The sequence below is a fragment of the Aedes albopictus genome, chromosome 2 (genome assembly GCF_035046485.1).
Source record: "Aedes albopictus strain Foshan chromosome 2, AalbF5, whole genome shotgun sequence".
Lineage (NCBI taxonomy): Eukaryota > Metazoa > Arthropoda > Insecta > Diptera > Culicidae > Aedes > Aedes albopictus.
This window is the reverse complement of record NC_085137.1, coordinates 293,658,258-293,673,438: the sequence shown is the minus strand read 5'-3', so window position 1 is coordinate 293,673,438 and position 15,181 is coordinate 293,658,258. Positions and strand designations below refer to the sequence as shown.

The 15,181-nt window shown below is 39.4% G+C and overlaps 1 protein-coding gene across 1 annotated transcript in view; it reads left to right on the top strand.

Annotated features, from left to right (window-relative positions):
- The window catches only part of LOC109414244 (uncharacterized), a 93,012-nt gene extending 83,432 nt beyond the window's left edge, over nucleotides 1-9,580 (top strand). The window contains exons 4-6 of the mRNA XM_019688055.3: nucleotides 5,800-5,923; nucleotides 6,149-6,397; nucleotides 9,137-9,580. Of these exons, the coding sequence (XP_019543600.1) occupies nucleotides 5,800-5,923; nucleotides 6,149-6,294 (270 nt within the window). The 3' untranslated portion in view covers nucleotides 6,295-6,397; nucleotides 9,137-9,580. The remainder of the gene's footprint in view (nucleotides 1-5,799; nucleotides 5,924-6,148; nucleotides 6,398-9,136) is intronic.
- Nucleotides 9,581-15,181: the final 5,601 nt, after the last annotated feature.

The following is a 15,181-nucleotide window of genomic DNA, read 5'->3' as shown; positions in this document are numbered from 1 at the left end:
CATTCTATCGTATCGTATATTGAAAATAAAAGCATAATATTATTATTTACATACGAATATTTCTTATTTTTGTTTTTATTTTATTTTCCATTTCTTGCTATCAAAAGCCAATGTTAGTCGCTAAGTATAATGATTTTTTATCAGCATCATGGTGTGCCTTTTTATTTATTTGTCCGGATCGGTCCGGATACATATCCAGCGGACCAAGTAGTGGACGCGACGTAGGGAAATCTGCATACAGACAGGAGCTGAAATCAAAGTATATTTCTAAGATTAATAATAATTTTTATATTATGCAGCAGATTGTTTACTATTTGTATACTCACCAATAGAAAACAAATAGACTTGGGTTCTGCATTAGACGAAGATGTTTTACCACCTTCTGAGTAAGTTTTTTCATCAGCGGAACTCCTGGAAGTCGTTAATTTTCAATTACTCCGTTGGTCTACAAAATTATTCAAAAAATATGTATTTTATAATAATAATTGTTGCGTACCTATATTTCTTGTTCAAACACATTTTTCGTTTTTTTAATTAGTAATTGAAACAAACACACTTATTTGACAGTTAAACGTAAACAAGATCCAGCTCGCGAGGGAATCGACATTAGTGTGCTCACCAATTAAAATAAATCTTATTGAATTCATGTCAAATATTTTAATATTCACAATACTTTTTTATCCGAGGGATAGGGCAGCTGAATTAAAGATAGATTCAAATGAACTCTTGTATAATCAATAATAAACATATTTTTGTTTCTACAATTTTTTCCATAAAGCTTTATATTGTAAAAACAAACAGAAATAAATTTAAATTTAAATGGAAGAAAATTGTAAAAATAACAATATATTACATGATTTCAAAGATATTTGTGTATGTAATATCAACAATCACTAAAGGGTGATACGGTCAAAATTTGGTCACACATTTTTTTCATAACTATAGACTGCGTACACCAAAACAGCTGATTTTTGAACCAGTAATGCTACATTATATGTAGCTTATACCATAAAATTTTCATCAAAATCGATTAAGTATTGGTTGATATATAGATAAAACCATCGACCTACCTTTTTAAAATTTTGTACAAAGGCGCTCCATAGTAAATTTTCGGAAATTTAAGGTCAGTGAAGCACAATTTTGATTATAGAACTACCAATACTGCTCCGATTTTTATCAAAATTTTACAGTATAATACTAATATGAAAAACTGTTCTTAGTAAAGTTTTGAGCCATATTGTATGAATACTTTCAAAGTTGTAGCAGTTTGAATATGAAAAAAACTGATCGGGTGCCACTTAAGAAAATATAACTTTGTATCGGCTGGATCAAATTGAATGACAATTTTACACAACATTTTGATATGCATACTTCACATACAGGAAAATTTTCATTGATATCGGTTAAGTATCCCTGGCTCTATAAATAAAACAGTAAAAATGTGTGAATCCTCCTTGCACAAAATTTTAAATTTGCAGATCTCAGGGTTCAACACTATCTCCGCAAATACTAGACCGATTTTGATGAAAATTTTATGGTACAAGCTACATATAATGTACCATTACTGATCCAAAAATCAGCTGTTTTGGTGAACGCAATCTAAAGTTATGAAAAAAATTGTGTGACCAAAATTTGACTTGACTTGACAAAATTTGACAAAATTTGACCATCTAAACAAATATAACTTTGTAACGGCTGGATCAAATTGAATGAAATTTATACACAACATTTTCATATGTATACTTCATACACAGAAAAATTTTCATTGAAATTGGTTCAGTATTTTTGGCTCTATAAATAAAAGAATAAAAATGTGTTCTTATTTTTTAATCCTCTTTGTACAAAATTTTAAAATTGCAGTTTTCAGGATTCACAATATCTCCGCAAATACTAAACCGATTTTGATGAAAATTTTATGGTATAAGCTACATATAATGTACCATTACTGGTCCAAAAATCAGCTGTTTTGGTGTACGCAGTCTCAAATTATGAAACAAATTGTTTGACCAAATTTTGACCGTATCACCCTTTATTTTTAGTTCAATGTGAACAATTTTTAATGTGCTCGTTATTTCTATAACTATATAATTCCCATGTCGCTGTCATGCTTTTTAGTATATCAAATCAGGGATGGGAACACCTACTTGCAAAGATTTACACTCACTTGCTATTTTCTCAGCTCAGAAGCGTGCAATAAAGAAACGATGTCTGGACGATTTTCGCTTTGTGGTTTTGTCTAAAAGTTTTGCCAAAAGAGTATGGGTCGCACACGCATACCATAGTCGTGACAGAGCTGTGAAAGCGACTTATACTCACATCGTGGCGAGTTGCCTTCGCAGTTCCCTCACGATTTCGGTATGCGAGTGCGACTACTTTGTTCAGTAAACTTTTAGACAACTCCACAAGGCCCCGAGGCAAAAGCCGTCCATGCATCGTATCTTGATTGCACGCTTTTAAGCTGAGAAAATAGCAAGTGAGTGTAGTTCCTTGCAAGTGAGTGTTCCCAATAAATAATACATGGAGTGTCACACTTTCTCAGACCCCTCTTCCCCCTTAAACGATGGATGTCATATTTGGATGACCCTTTTTCGGGGAAACGGGTCCATCGGGGAAATGTGTTATTCTGGGAACTGGTATTCGGGGAAACGACAAGCGAAGAACTGACATAAGGGGAATAGTAGCACTGTTCTGGTACCAGCTTGATGAGTTCAGCTGTTTGTTACTTTTGAGCCGATGATAAGTCAAATGAGTGGCATCCTCTACTTCCCTCAGCGAAATAGTTGGGCCATTTTTGTCCTCTGCGGCGTAACCTTAGTCGTTTCTATCGCTGCATTAAACCGCATTGCTTACCTTCTCCACGCTTTTCAGGTGTGGTATGCTGAAATACTGAAGTTCCATTTTCTCAAGCTCCACTTCTTTCAGTTGGCTCTAGATAAGTTTGTTGCTTCCCCATCTGGTAATTTCGTCCCATTTTTTACCGGTTCCTATGAACGGTTCTCACATGACATTGATTTTTGACGTTGTAGGGGGCTTGGACTGCGGTTGTAGGGGAGGAAGGGGTAACCCCGTCACCTTAAGCATTTGGATTTTTCAAAATAAATGTAGGGCGAAAATTGATATTTTCAGTACGCAGATTATTTGATTCATTAGTTTTTTATAAGACTTGTGCATTGGAATTGTCAAATTATGTTAATTCTGGCGAACAATGCATATAACACAACCATAATAAATATTCATGTTTTTAATTCAGTGCGGGTAAGACCGTCACCCCTATGGGGTAAGTCCGTCATATATATTTTTATATTAATACTTTTGAAGACTTCAATTTTAAAATATTTTCAATACATTTTTGAAGTGCAGTGATGGTTTACCAATCATTCTACAGTCGATACTCTTGTAAAATCACTGGTCGGGGGGCGCAATTGGAATTCGCCTAATAGGAGACTAAGCTTATGGGGGTATGGCCAATTATCCCGGGTGTGTTAACAGAGAGCGCAATACTTTCTTCGGCAAAGTTTTAGGGTTTGAAAAGATCTACCATTTAGAACTTAGGTTCATATGATTAGTTGGTAACTTGGCCGCCAGAGGCGCCACCAACAGTTTGATGCTAAATTGCACTACAGGAACCATTAGGTTGTCAAGCAAACGTTACGATGTGCGACAGCTCAAGACCCTGATAATTAGAAATAGTGTCTTCGGAAAAAATATTGGATACGCTAATAACTTACAGATGATGAGTTACAAAGTTCGAAATTCCTCCACTGGGCGGCGCTAGTGGGCATGTAAATTTTCCAAACCTCGTATCTCAGAATCCAATGATTTGGTGTCTCCGGCAAAGTTGATCAGTATGACATAGACTTACATAAAACGGGACACGTGGTTCAGAATTCTGCCACTAGGCGGCGCTAGTGAATTTGCAATCGCTGAAAAAATAGTCCACAAATTATGCCCTTAGAAGGTCCAGAAAGGAACAGGAAGAGTCCAAGCAGGAACTCCTGGAGAAATCCTAGTAGATTTAGTTAGATAAATCGTAGGAAATACTGAAAGAAGCCTTAGAAAAAAAACCCGCAGGAATTCCAGGAGAAACCCATATGGGGTCGTCCATAAATGACGTAGCATTTTTTGACGATTTTTGACACCCCTTTCCACCCCTCGTAGTCTACTTTCCAATACGTAATACATAGCTAGTAGCATAATTTGAGACTCCAACTCATCCCCCCCATAAAATGTTACGTCATTTATGGGCGACCCTTATAGAAATTTCCCTGGATGGTCATCAGTTTGTAGTTGCGTGGCATCTAATAGAAATGCCTAGCCAGTTCAACAAACATCCGGTCATCCGAAGAGCATGACGGTGTTACCCCCGCCGATGAGTGACGGGCTTACCCGAAAAGGCCACTTTTCTTAAATTACACCGTAATTTCTGAATAATTGTTGAAACTGACCGTTCAATGAATCTTGGCTCTAAAGAATAGTACAGATGAGAATACATGATTGATGAAAGTTATTTTTTGCACTTCTTTTGAATTTCAGAAGTTAAATTCTACCGACGAAATATTACATCCGCCGTTGGTACAATGACGCGTGCGTTTGTTTTGTTTATTTTCTTTATGTTTGACAGGTCAATTTTGGTATCATTTGTCTCGAAAGAGTAAAAATGGTAAAAACAAATGAGGCGTGTGGCCAAAAAGCTACTAAATCACTGTTTTCTGGTAAAATCATTGGGGTGACGGGCTTACCCACCCTGACGGTGTTACCCGCTTTTCCCCTACTCTCGTTACAGCTACGCGTAGAATGCGTCTTTGCTTTCATCTGTGCTTCCGGAGTGAAGGTTGTGTTCTTTGATTATACTGATGCTGAAGGATTTGCGATTGATCCTCAACCTGTGCATTCTTTGCAGCAGCTCTGGTAAATTGTATATATGCTTAGTTAGATTGGCTATTTTCGGTGAAACGATTATCAAACAGCATTATTTGCGTGACGCGTTTCGGTCTACTTTTCTTCGACCATCTTCAGACGCATTTAGCTGATTAACTTCACAGTTTCGTCAGACGATCAACACTGTTGATTGATAATCGTTTCACCGAAAATAGCCAATCTAACTAAGCATATAAATTACCGCGGTGATCAAACCCAGTCAGATCTGGTAAATTGTCCCTGTTCAAAAAACCGCAGCAACCGAAACCGCGGTCCTTCAGTAGATCGGCGAGCATGTGGGCGCTTCTAGTTATCTTAAGTTATGACCATGCCAAGTGAAATAGCGTTTGATTGCTTTGACATTCATACACACAACAGGAACACTTGTTAGATGTACAAAATGAGATTTGAATTGCAAAAAAAAACATCCGGTGGGAATCGAACTCACGACTCCTATACGGCATCTATACGGCAGCTGCTTTCCTCTATGCTACGGATCAGTATCACTTAACTGAAGAGTACGTCGTGAAATTTCTTGGAATTCCAGTTTAACATTGCACCAGAAACTGAAATGCACAAGTCTTGAGATGGAAACTTGTAACGATAGTGTAATTTTGATTTTGTTTTTGCTCATTTGTTACAATAAGTTTGAAATGAGACCATCCAATGCGCTGGTTTTGGTTTTTGTTGAATTTTTGCGCTTAAAATCTTAAGCAGCCTGATATTCGCCGATGAAGGACTCCTCAATCGGCTGTTCTACAGAATTCCGTACAACATTTTGTACGCTGAATTGACATTATTCTACTATAATTCGCGCACTCCAGTCGATGCCATCGACCCTCGCTGGAAACAGTATTGATTAGAATATTTTTTTTATTATAGGGAATTGAGCAAGTGTTTATTTCCATTGCGGTTGGACTGATAAAACTTTCTGGAGAACAAATTTGTCCATCGTTAAAACGGTATGAATCATCGGATTCTTTGGTACTCTCCGGATATGCCAGTGGTAAGTTATTTAGTTGATTACTTTATCAGTTCCTTCAGATCTGTACTTTCTTTTGATTTCCAGCGCTTCTTATAGTTTTTAACACCTAGTCCTAGTTATTAAAATGTTTTAGTTGTCCATGGTTCATCTGAAGATGGATAAATCTGATGCGCATATTCAATTGACGCAAATAATTAGCTACATAGTTCAAACAAGTCAAGTGTTGTATTCTCCCTCCAATTCTAGGCATGAATGGCGTTGTCCAGATGGGCATTCCAGTAGAATGTGATAATGTGTTGACAGACGGCACCGGTCGCTTGGAAACACCTTCGTGGAGCAGGGAACATATAGCACATGCGGACGAGCAACGTGCCGGTTTTTGTTGCTACTGAAGTTGGTTCCTACTGAACCGATCCCTTGACAAAGACAGAGAGATGACAGGAAACTTGATTTTCCCTTGTGATAACTTAGCTGTCTCCTGAAGAAGACGCATACGACGAATTTTGCGCCAACTCGACCAGTGGTTGGCAACACCCTCTCAGAATCGAATGAAACTTGGTGGGCATAAAGACTAGGTTTTTATAAGCAACTTTGCAACTTAAATTTTCGAAAAATTTCAAGAGTAACATTTGAAGAGGGCCTAACTTTTTTTCGAAGAATTTTTTAAAATCGATGTAACTCAAAAATGACAAGACCTATAGAAAAGTGTTGTATGGGGGACTTTTAGAGAATTGTCCAAGCTTTCATGAAAAAATATTTTAAAAATTCTAAATACATTTTTACACGCTAAAAAATATATTTTTAAAATTAAAAGTCAATTTACAGAAAATGCCCACTTTTTTATGTTTTGAAATTTTTTTTCCAAGAAAGTCAATATTGTTGCCTAACTTTCCTCCATACATCACAACATGGGCACTTTTAAGGAAAAAAAGTTTTTCTAACAAAAACTTTTTCATGTTATTTTTTTAGCGTGTTGCATTAACTCGTACAGGATGTATCAAGAATCCTTATACCCATTTAATAACACTCAATGGGCATTACAACTTTGTTTGATTGGGTGCCTTCTTTTTATTGGCGTTACCTCCCAACTGGAATAGAACCTGTTTCTCAGGTTGTTTTGATATCTGAATGCTTAAAACAGCATTCTCTTGCTGAAATTGTATTATTGTGTGCCTAGAACCAGTGAACTAACATCATTATTAGAAGCGAATGATAAAGAATCGGTTTTATTTCAACAATGGCTAACCACTGATCGATGCAATTTGGAAACTATTACTAAGACTATAGACGAGTTTGTTCCGTATTTTGTAGAAAAAGTTGATAAGCTTATAACTCATGATTTCATTTATAAAGAACAATCCTCATTTTTGCGGGATAAAAAAGAATCTCTTAAACAGGGTGAAGTATTAACAATTTGTGACTTTTCAGAAAATTATTCATTTAGCATTCAAAATTCAGCTCAAGGTTACCATTGGAATAATTCTCAAGCTACCATTCACCCCTATGAAGTGTACTACAGAGAAGAAAATAAGTTGGAAAACTTGAGCTTTATAATAATATCTGAAGTACTTACACACGATACAACAGCAGTTTAGTTATTTATATAAAAACTGCTGGATTTCATTAAACAATCGATTGATTTCTCAAAAATTACTTTCATGTCAGATGGAGCAGCAGCTCATTATAAGAACAAAAAAAAAAAAATTGCCAGTTTGTGCAGTTTTCGGTCCAATTATGGATTGGAAGCAGAATGGCACTTCTTCGCAACTTCACATGGCAAAGGTCCATGTGACGCTGTTGGAGGTACTCTCAAGCGAATGGCAAAACGAGCAAGTCTTGCTCGAGATTATGGAAACACAATCACAACTCCTCGAGAACTGTATGACTGGGCAGTTAAACAGTCAGATATACATATAACAAAATTGAATTTCTGCTTTATTTCAAATGAACAATATGCAAAAATGACAGATGAACTTGAAGAACTATACACATACAGTCACGTAAAAACAATACCTGGTACACAAAAATTTCATTCATTTGTGCCAATTTCTGAAAATCAAATTGAAGCGAAGAAGTTTTCGAATTCAAAAGATAATCCAAAAAAGTTTACTTTGTTTCAGATAGACTAAAGATCAAATATTCAAAAAACGTTACAATAGAATGTATAAAAGAAGGATGTATATATTGTAGAAAAGAAAATAATTGAATACACATATACATATGTACATATTTCATCAATACACAAGCGTTTTCATTGATATAAAACCCTAAAAGCAAATTTGTCTTGAGCCCTTTCCAATATCAAGCACGTTTTCAATGTCAAGCACGTTAAGATATTGAAAAAGTAGTTGAGCCCATTAAGTTTTAATGGATTGTCATTAGGATTCTGGATACATTACTGTACGAGTTAATGCACAACACGCAAAAAAAAATAAAATGAAAAAGTTTTTTTTTAGAAAATTTTTTTTTCCTTAAAAGTGCCCATCTTGTGATGTATGGAGGAAAGTTAGGCAACTATATTGTCTTTCTTGGGAAAAAAATTCAAAACATAAAAAAGTGGGCTTTTTATGTAAATTGACTTTTAATTTTGAAAAGATATTTTTTAGCGTGTAAAACATTTTTTTATATTTTTTAAATATGTTTTCTTGAAAGCTTGGACAATTCCCTAAAAGTCCCCCATACATCACTTTTTTGTACAACTTATCATATTCGAGTTATATTTTTTGTGAAAAAAACGGCTAATGCGCAACACGCTAAAAAAACTAACATGAAAAAGTTTTTGTTAGAAAAACTTTTTTTCCTTAAAAGTGCCCATCTTGTGATGTATGGAGGAAAGTTAGGCAACAATATTGACTTTCTTGGAAAAAAAATTCAAAACATAAAAAAGTGGGCATTTTCTGTAAATTGACTTTTAATTTTAAAAATATATTTTTTAGCGTGTAAAAATGTATTTAGAATTTTTAAAATATTTTCTCATGAAAGCTTGGACAATTCTCTAAATTTCACCCATACATCACTTTTTTGTACATCTTATCATATTCGAGTTATTTTTTGTGAAAAAAAAAACGGTTAAAGAACTTTGACTCTTTTTAAATGTTAGTCTAGGTAAATTTTGAAAAAACAAAATACGCAAAGTTGCTTGAAAAGGTAAAGTCTTGAAACCTACAAAATTTCATAACATTCTGAGGGGGTGCTGCCAACCCCGAAGACGAGTTGGTGCGAAATTCGTCATACAATGATTTTCGGAAACACCATCCTTCATCATGTAAGATCGTATAGTTTTTGTACATAACTCGTAAAAGGAGCCCAACCTGCACATAAGAATAGCAATTTAGCACATTAGGAGTATCTGTAAGCCGAAAGCTGGAGAGTTTTGTCGTTTATTTTGAGAATAAGAACTATTTAAGGCTTCGTTTGCTGTATTTCGTTACACTTGGAACGCACCTCATGACAAAAGCTGATCTCTCGAAGGGCAAAAAAAAGATTAGGTTCTTTTTATCTAAACCGATTTTGTAGACCAGTTGCGAATCAAACTCATATCACAGCATCGAGTTCTCATTCATATATTTATATTCATATATTGTCACGAGGGTCAATTATGAGCCATACATAGCGAACGATATGTTAATAGGGCTACTTTGGACGCTTGTAATAAAATATATTTAGAAAATTTTTAAATTCGACTTGCATTGACTTGCCAAAATATCCGAAACTTTCCAGGAAGATAACCCCTGCTCCACCAGTGATTCTTCTACTGGTCGAGCACGGGTTAGCTGAAGAATGAATAAAAATAATGAAAATAGATAAGTTTCCAATCGCAAATTCGCTGGGGTCGTTGTAGTTGGTCTTGGTTTGTATTATTCTGTTGCTGATTTTCCGTGGTAATTATGTTGTAATTACATTGGCTTGTAGGGTCGGACACCAACCCCCCAACTTTCTGGAGGACCATGGTGTACAGTTGAACTTAGAATCTTCCACTAACATGGAGAACATACACTCGTATGAGAGACGCCCAAGCTTAAAGAAGCAAACCCCTCATCCTTGCCCTCATCCCAGTCAGCCTACGATTAAGCTCTCACCGATGTTCGTTATCCGATCTTCCCTAAAGTTGTTTGGATATATTACGTGTTGTATTATCAGGTTTTACCGTGCATCACGATATAAAAACACTTGGTATCCTCTAACGAATAGTTACATTTAATGATGACGTGGTTCGTGCATTAGAGATCTTCTGTCTTTTATATTTTAACCTACTTAATTCATGACCTTCATCCCAGCAACCATAGTGTATACATCGCGTCCTGATGACATACCAGCGCAGTGTCTTCTCCGTCTTCTCCATTAATGTCGCATAAAAACAGTACATGGCGACCGTGACAGGATATGGACCTGCAATTTTTTGCGTAGATCATGGATAGGTATTTGAGAATTCAACTACCGTGGAGGGCCCATATTCTGCGCACCTAAGACTTTTTCAATTTTTATACAAAACACTCATTTTTTATGTTAAATCATGGAATTTCTAAAGTGTGTCTATGTTCCAAATTGTGCGCACCCTTTTTTGGAATGTGCCTTATTCTACGCACATGAAAAAAAAAAACTCTAAAAAGATAACATCCCAAGCAACACACATGTTACATAAAAGATACGACAGCGCAGGTTTTGGTTGTATAGAAGTTTATTTTACGTTATTTCAACACAATGTTGGAATTACGTAAAATAAACTGCTATACAACCAACACTTGCGCTGTCGTAACTCTATTATAACATGTGTGTTGCTTGGGATACTTACCTTACCGATCAGGCTAACGCCGGGGTGGCCTCTGCTGTACATAGTAGCCGCCTCCATTCCACTCGGTCCATGGCTATCTGCCTCCAGTTCCGCACTCTGCGTAGGGTCCGCAGATCGTCCTCCACTTGGTCGACCCACCTAGCTCGCTGCGCTCCACGTCTTCTTGTACCGGTCGGATGACTCTCGAGAACCATTTTAGTCGGGTTGCTATCCGACATCCTGATGACGTGACCCGTCTACCGTAGCCTCCCGATTTTCGCGGTATGGACGATGATTGGTTCTCTCAGCAGCTGATGCAGCTCGTGGTTCATTCGCCTTCTCCAAGTCCCGTCTTCCATCTGCACTCCGCCGTAGATGATGGTACGCAACACCTTCCGTTCGAAAACTCCAAGGGCGCGTTGGTCCTCTGCACGTAGGGTCCATGTTTCGTGCCCATAGAGGACGACCGGTCCAATCAACGTTTTGTAGATGGTTAACTTCGTGTTACGGCGTACTTTATTCGATCGTAGAGTTCTGCGGAGTCCAAAGTAAGAACGATTTCATGCTACAATGCGCCTATGTTTTTCTCTGCTGGTGTCGTTGTCGGCGGTCACCAGTGAGCCCAAGTACACGAATTCTTCAACCGCCTCGATTTCATCACCGTCGATATGAATTCGGGGTGGCTGGCGCGGTGATTCCTCCCTGGAGCCCTTTGCCATCATGTACTTTGTCTTCGCCACATTAATGACTAATCCGATTCGCCTGGCTTCACTCTTTAGTCGGATGTACGTTTCCACCATCGTCTCAAATTCACGAGCAATAATATCAATATCATCAGCGAAACCAAGCGGCTCAACGGACTTCGTGAAAATCGTACCACTCGTGTTTATCCCCGCTCTCCTTATTACACCCTCTAAACTTTAGAGTCTAAAGCAATGTTGAACAGCAAGCACGAAAGACCATCACCTTGCCGTAACCCTCTGCGAGATTCGAAGGGACTCGAGAGTGTCCCTGATACTCGAACTACGCACATCACTCGATCCATCGTCGCCTTGATCAATCGTATCAGTTTATCCGGGAACCCGTATTCGTGCATAATCTGCCATAGCTGTTCTCGATCGATTGTATCATACGCCGATTTGAAATCGATGAACAAGTGATGTGTGGCCACGTTGTATTCGCGGCATTTCTGCAACACCTGGCGGATGGCGAACATCTGGTCCGTTGTAGCGCGTTCACCCATAAATCCAGCCTGATATTGCCCCACGAACTCTCTTGCAATCGGTGATAGACGGCGGCATAAGATTTGAGAGAGTATCTTGTAGGCAGCGCTCAGTAGTGTGATCGCGCGGTAGTTCCCGCAATCCAACTTGTCGCCCTTTTTGTAGATGGGACACACAATACCTTCCATCCATTCCTCCGGTAATACTTCCTCCTCCCAAATCTTGGTAATGACCCAGTGTAGTGCTCTCACCAGTGTTTCTCCACCGTATTTTAGAAGCTCGCTTGGTAGTTGATCTGCTGCAGCGGCTTTGTTGTTTTTCAACCGGCCAACTTCCTCCTCAATCTCGTGGAGGTCAGGGGCCGGAAGTCTTTGTGCACATACTCCTAGATCTGTTACCATGCCACCTTCGGTACTTGCAACGTCGCCATTGAGATGCTCATCGTAATGCTGCCGCCACCTCTCGACCACCTCACGCTCGCTCGTGAGAATATTCCCGTGATTATCTCGGCACATGTTGGCTTGTGGCACAAAGCCTCTGCGCGAGCGGTTCAGCTTTTCGTAGAACTTTCGTGTGTCCTTAGCGTGGTACAGCTCTTCCATCGCTTCGCGATCTCGTTCTTCCTGCTGGCGCTTCTTCATCCGGAAGACTGAGTTCTGCCTGTTCCGCGCCTGTTTGTAACGTGCCTCATTCGCTCTCGTAGGTGTTGCAGCATTCTCGCCCATGCTGCATTCTTCTCGTTTTTCAACTGTTCACATTCGCCGTCGTACCAGTCGTTTCTGTGATTCGGAGTCGCGAAGCCTAGTGCTGTAGCCGAGGTACTATAGTATACCTATGGCGGATCGGATGTCCCTCCAGCCATCTTCAAGTGTAGCTGCGCCAAGCTGCTCTTCCGTTGGTAGGGCCACTGCTAACTGCTGCGCGTAATCTTGAGCCACTTCTACGTTACGAAGTTGCTCGAAGTTGAGCCGCGGCGTTCGACTTCGACGCGTGGTGATAACTGTTGAAAGTTTTGAGCGCATGCATACAGCGACTAAGTAGTGATCCGAATCTATATTCGCACTGCGGTATGTGCGGACGTTGGTTATATCCGAGAAGAATTTACCGTCGATTAGAACGTGGTCGATTTGGTTTTCTGTTTGATGGTCGGGTGATCTCCAGGTGGCTTTGTGGATATCTTTGCGGGGGAAGCAGGTGCTTCGGACTACCATACCACGGGAGGCTGCAAAGTTCACGCATCGCTGGCCGTTATCATTCGATACGGCGTGCAGGCTGTTTCGCCCGATTACCGGTCTTTACATTTCCTCCCTTCGTACCTGCGCGTTCATGTCGCCGACAACGATTTTCACGTCACGCGATGAGCAACCATCGTATGTTTGCTCTAACTGCGCGTAGAACGCTTCTTTCTCGTCATCGGGTCTCCCTTCGTGTGGGCAGTGGACGTTGATGATGCTGTAGTTGAAGAAACGGCCCTTAACTCTCAACATGCACATCCTTGCGTTGATCGGCTGCCACCCGATCACACGTTGTCGCATCTTGCCCAACACTATAAATCCTGTTCCCAGTTCATTGGTGGTGCCACAGCTTTGGGGCTGTCCATTAATTACGTAAGGGAATTTTTGCGATTTTTCGATACCCCCTCCCCCCCTTGTAAGATTTTTTGTATGGAAAGCCAAATATTTTTGTATGGCGCGTAAGATTTCTCCAACCCCCCCTCCCCCTATAAACCCTTACGTAATTAATGGACAGCCCCTTTGGTAGAAGGTAGCCGCTCGATGCCCGCTTTTCCACACTTTCTGTCCAGTCCAACAAAGTTCCTGCAACGCCACGATGTCGAAGTTGCGGGAATGTAGTTCGTCGTAGATTATCCTGTCACAGCCTGCGAAACCTGGTGACTTGCAATTTCATGTTCCAAGTTTCCAATCGTAGTCCTTATTTCGTCGCGTGGGTCTTTGACGATTGTATCGAGTCGTATTTTCTATGTTATTCGCAATGGGGATTTTTACGGGTGGCTTATTGGGCCTACGCCAACAATCCTGTCTCGTCGGAGGGCCATCGTGCCAGTTCTGTTTAAGGTTGAAGGATTCGTCATTGCCAATATCGTCATCATTGGAAATTCGAAAGCAGTTTTCTCGTCCAAAACTGATATTTTCGCAGTGAAAAAGTATTCACTGTTTTGCGGGTGGAGAATGGAGTGCAGTGAATACATTTTCAATGCTAATATTGAAGTCTTGAGCGAGAAAACTGCTTTAGAATTTTCAATGATGACGATTTTGTCAATGACGAATACTTCAACCTTAACGTCCCAACCGACACTAGGACGACCACGCTGATGGGGCAACCACCTTGGATCTAGCTGGGCGTGGTGCAGCGTTTTTTACTCAGCCGCTGGATGCCAGAACAGACGCTGTTTGAGCCGCACCCCCTTGGTGAACAGACGCTCGGATCGTACCTCCTCAATCTAGCTGAAGTCAGAAGGACAACAGTACTCAGGCTGCACTACCAGCTAAGCACACAACTCTTAGCTGGCGATCTTTGTCATCGCTTGACCCGTGGAAGCATGAGGTAGGAACTTGTGAGGACCAGAGCTATAGTGGACGCTCTCCTTATCGACTCACCGTTTTGCAGCCCAAAAGATAACATATTGTAATGAAAATATGATTCATACAACAATTTCAATTGAATTCTTCATTTTCAACTTTCATGCGACATTACGATCGTATTGGAACTTTGCATGTCCCCAACATTGATACTACTAACTTTGATTACTAAGAAAAGTGAATTTTAATTATGTTATGTCCTTTTGTATGTAGGATTTGGTAGCATTACCGAATACTAGGTGCTATGTAAAGCTTTTCAGTTATCTTCATAATATGACTTTTTCATTACTATAGAAACAATATTCAAAAAATCTATTTGAAGCTTATATTGAAGTAGCGAATCGCGCGATTGACAAAAAGTTAATGTCGCAAAAATCGGTAGAGCCAGCATAGCGAATAGCTAATTTTCAAGTTTTTCCATGTATCATCCGACGTACCAGCAAATCTGGCACATGCAACATAGACATTAGACTGGCCCAAATACAAAAATGTCGGAAATTTCCACGGGGCACCCTCTGGAATCATGTGTTTGGATGAGAAGAACAATTTGTGGAAGATTGAGCTCAATCGGTTAAAAAATGAGCTGGCGCAAATGAGTTGAAGGTTTATATGAGATTTTCAGTTCAAATATATGGGAAATTGGATGACCTCCAATTCCGTTCGAAGCTTGCGCAGCACATCATAG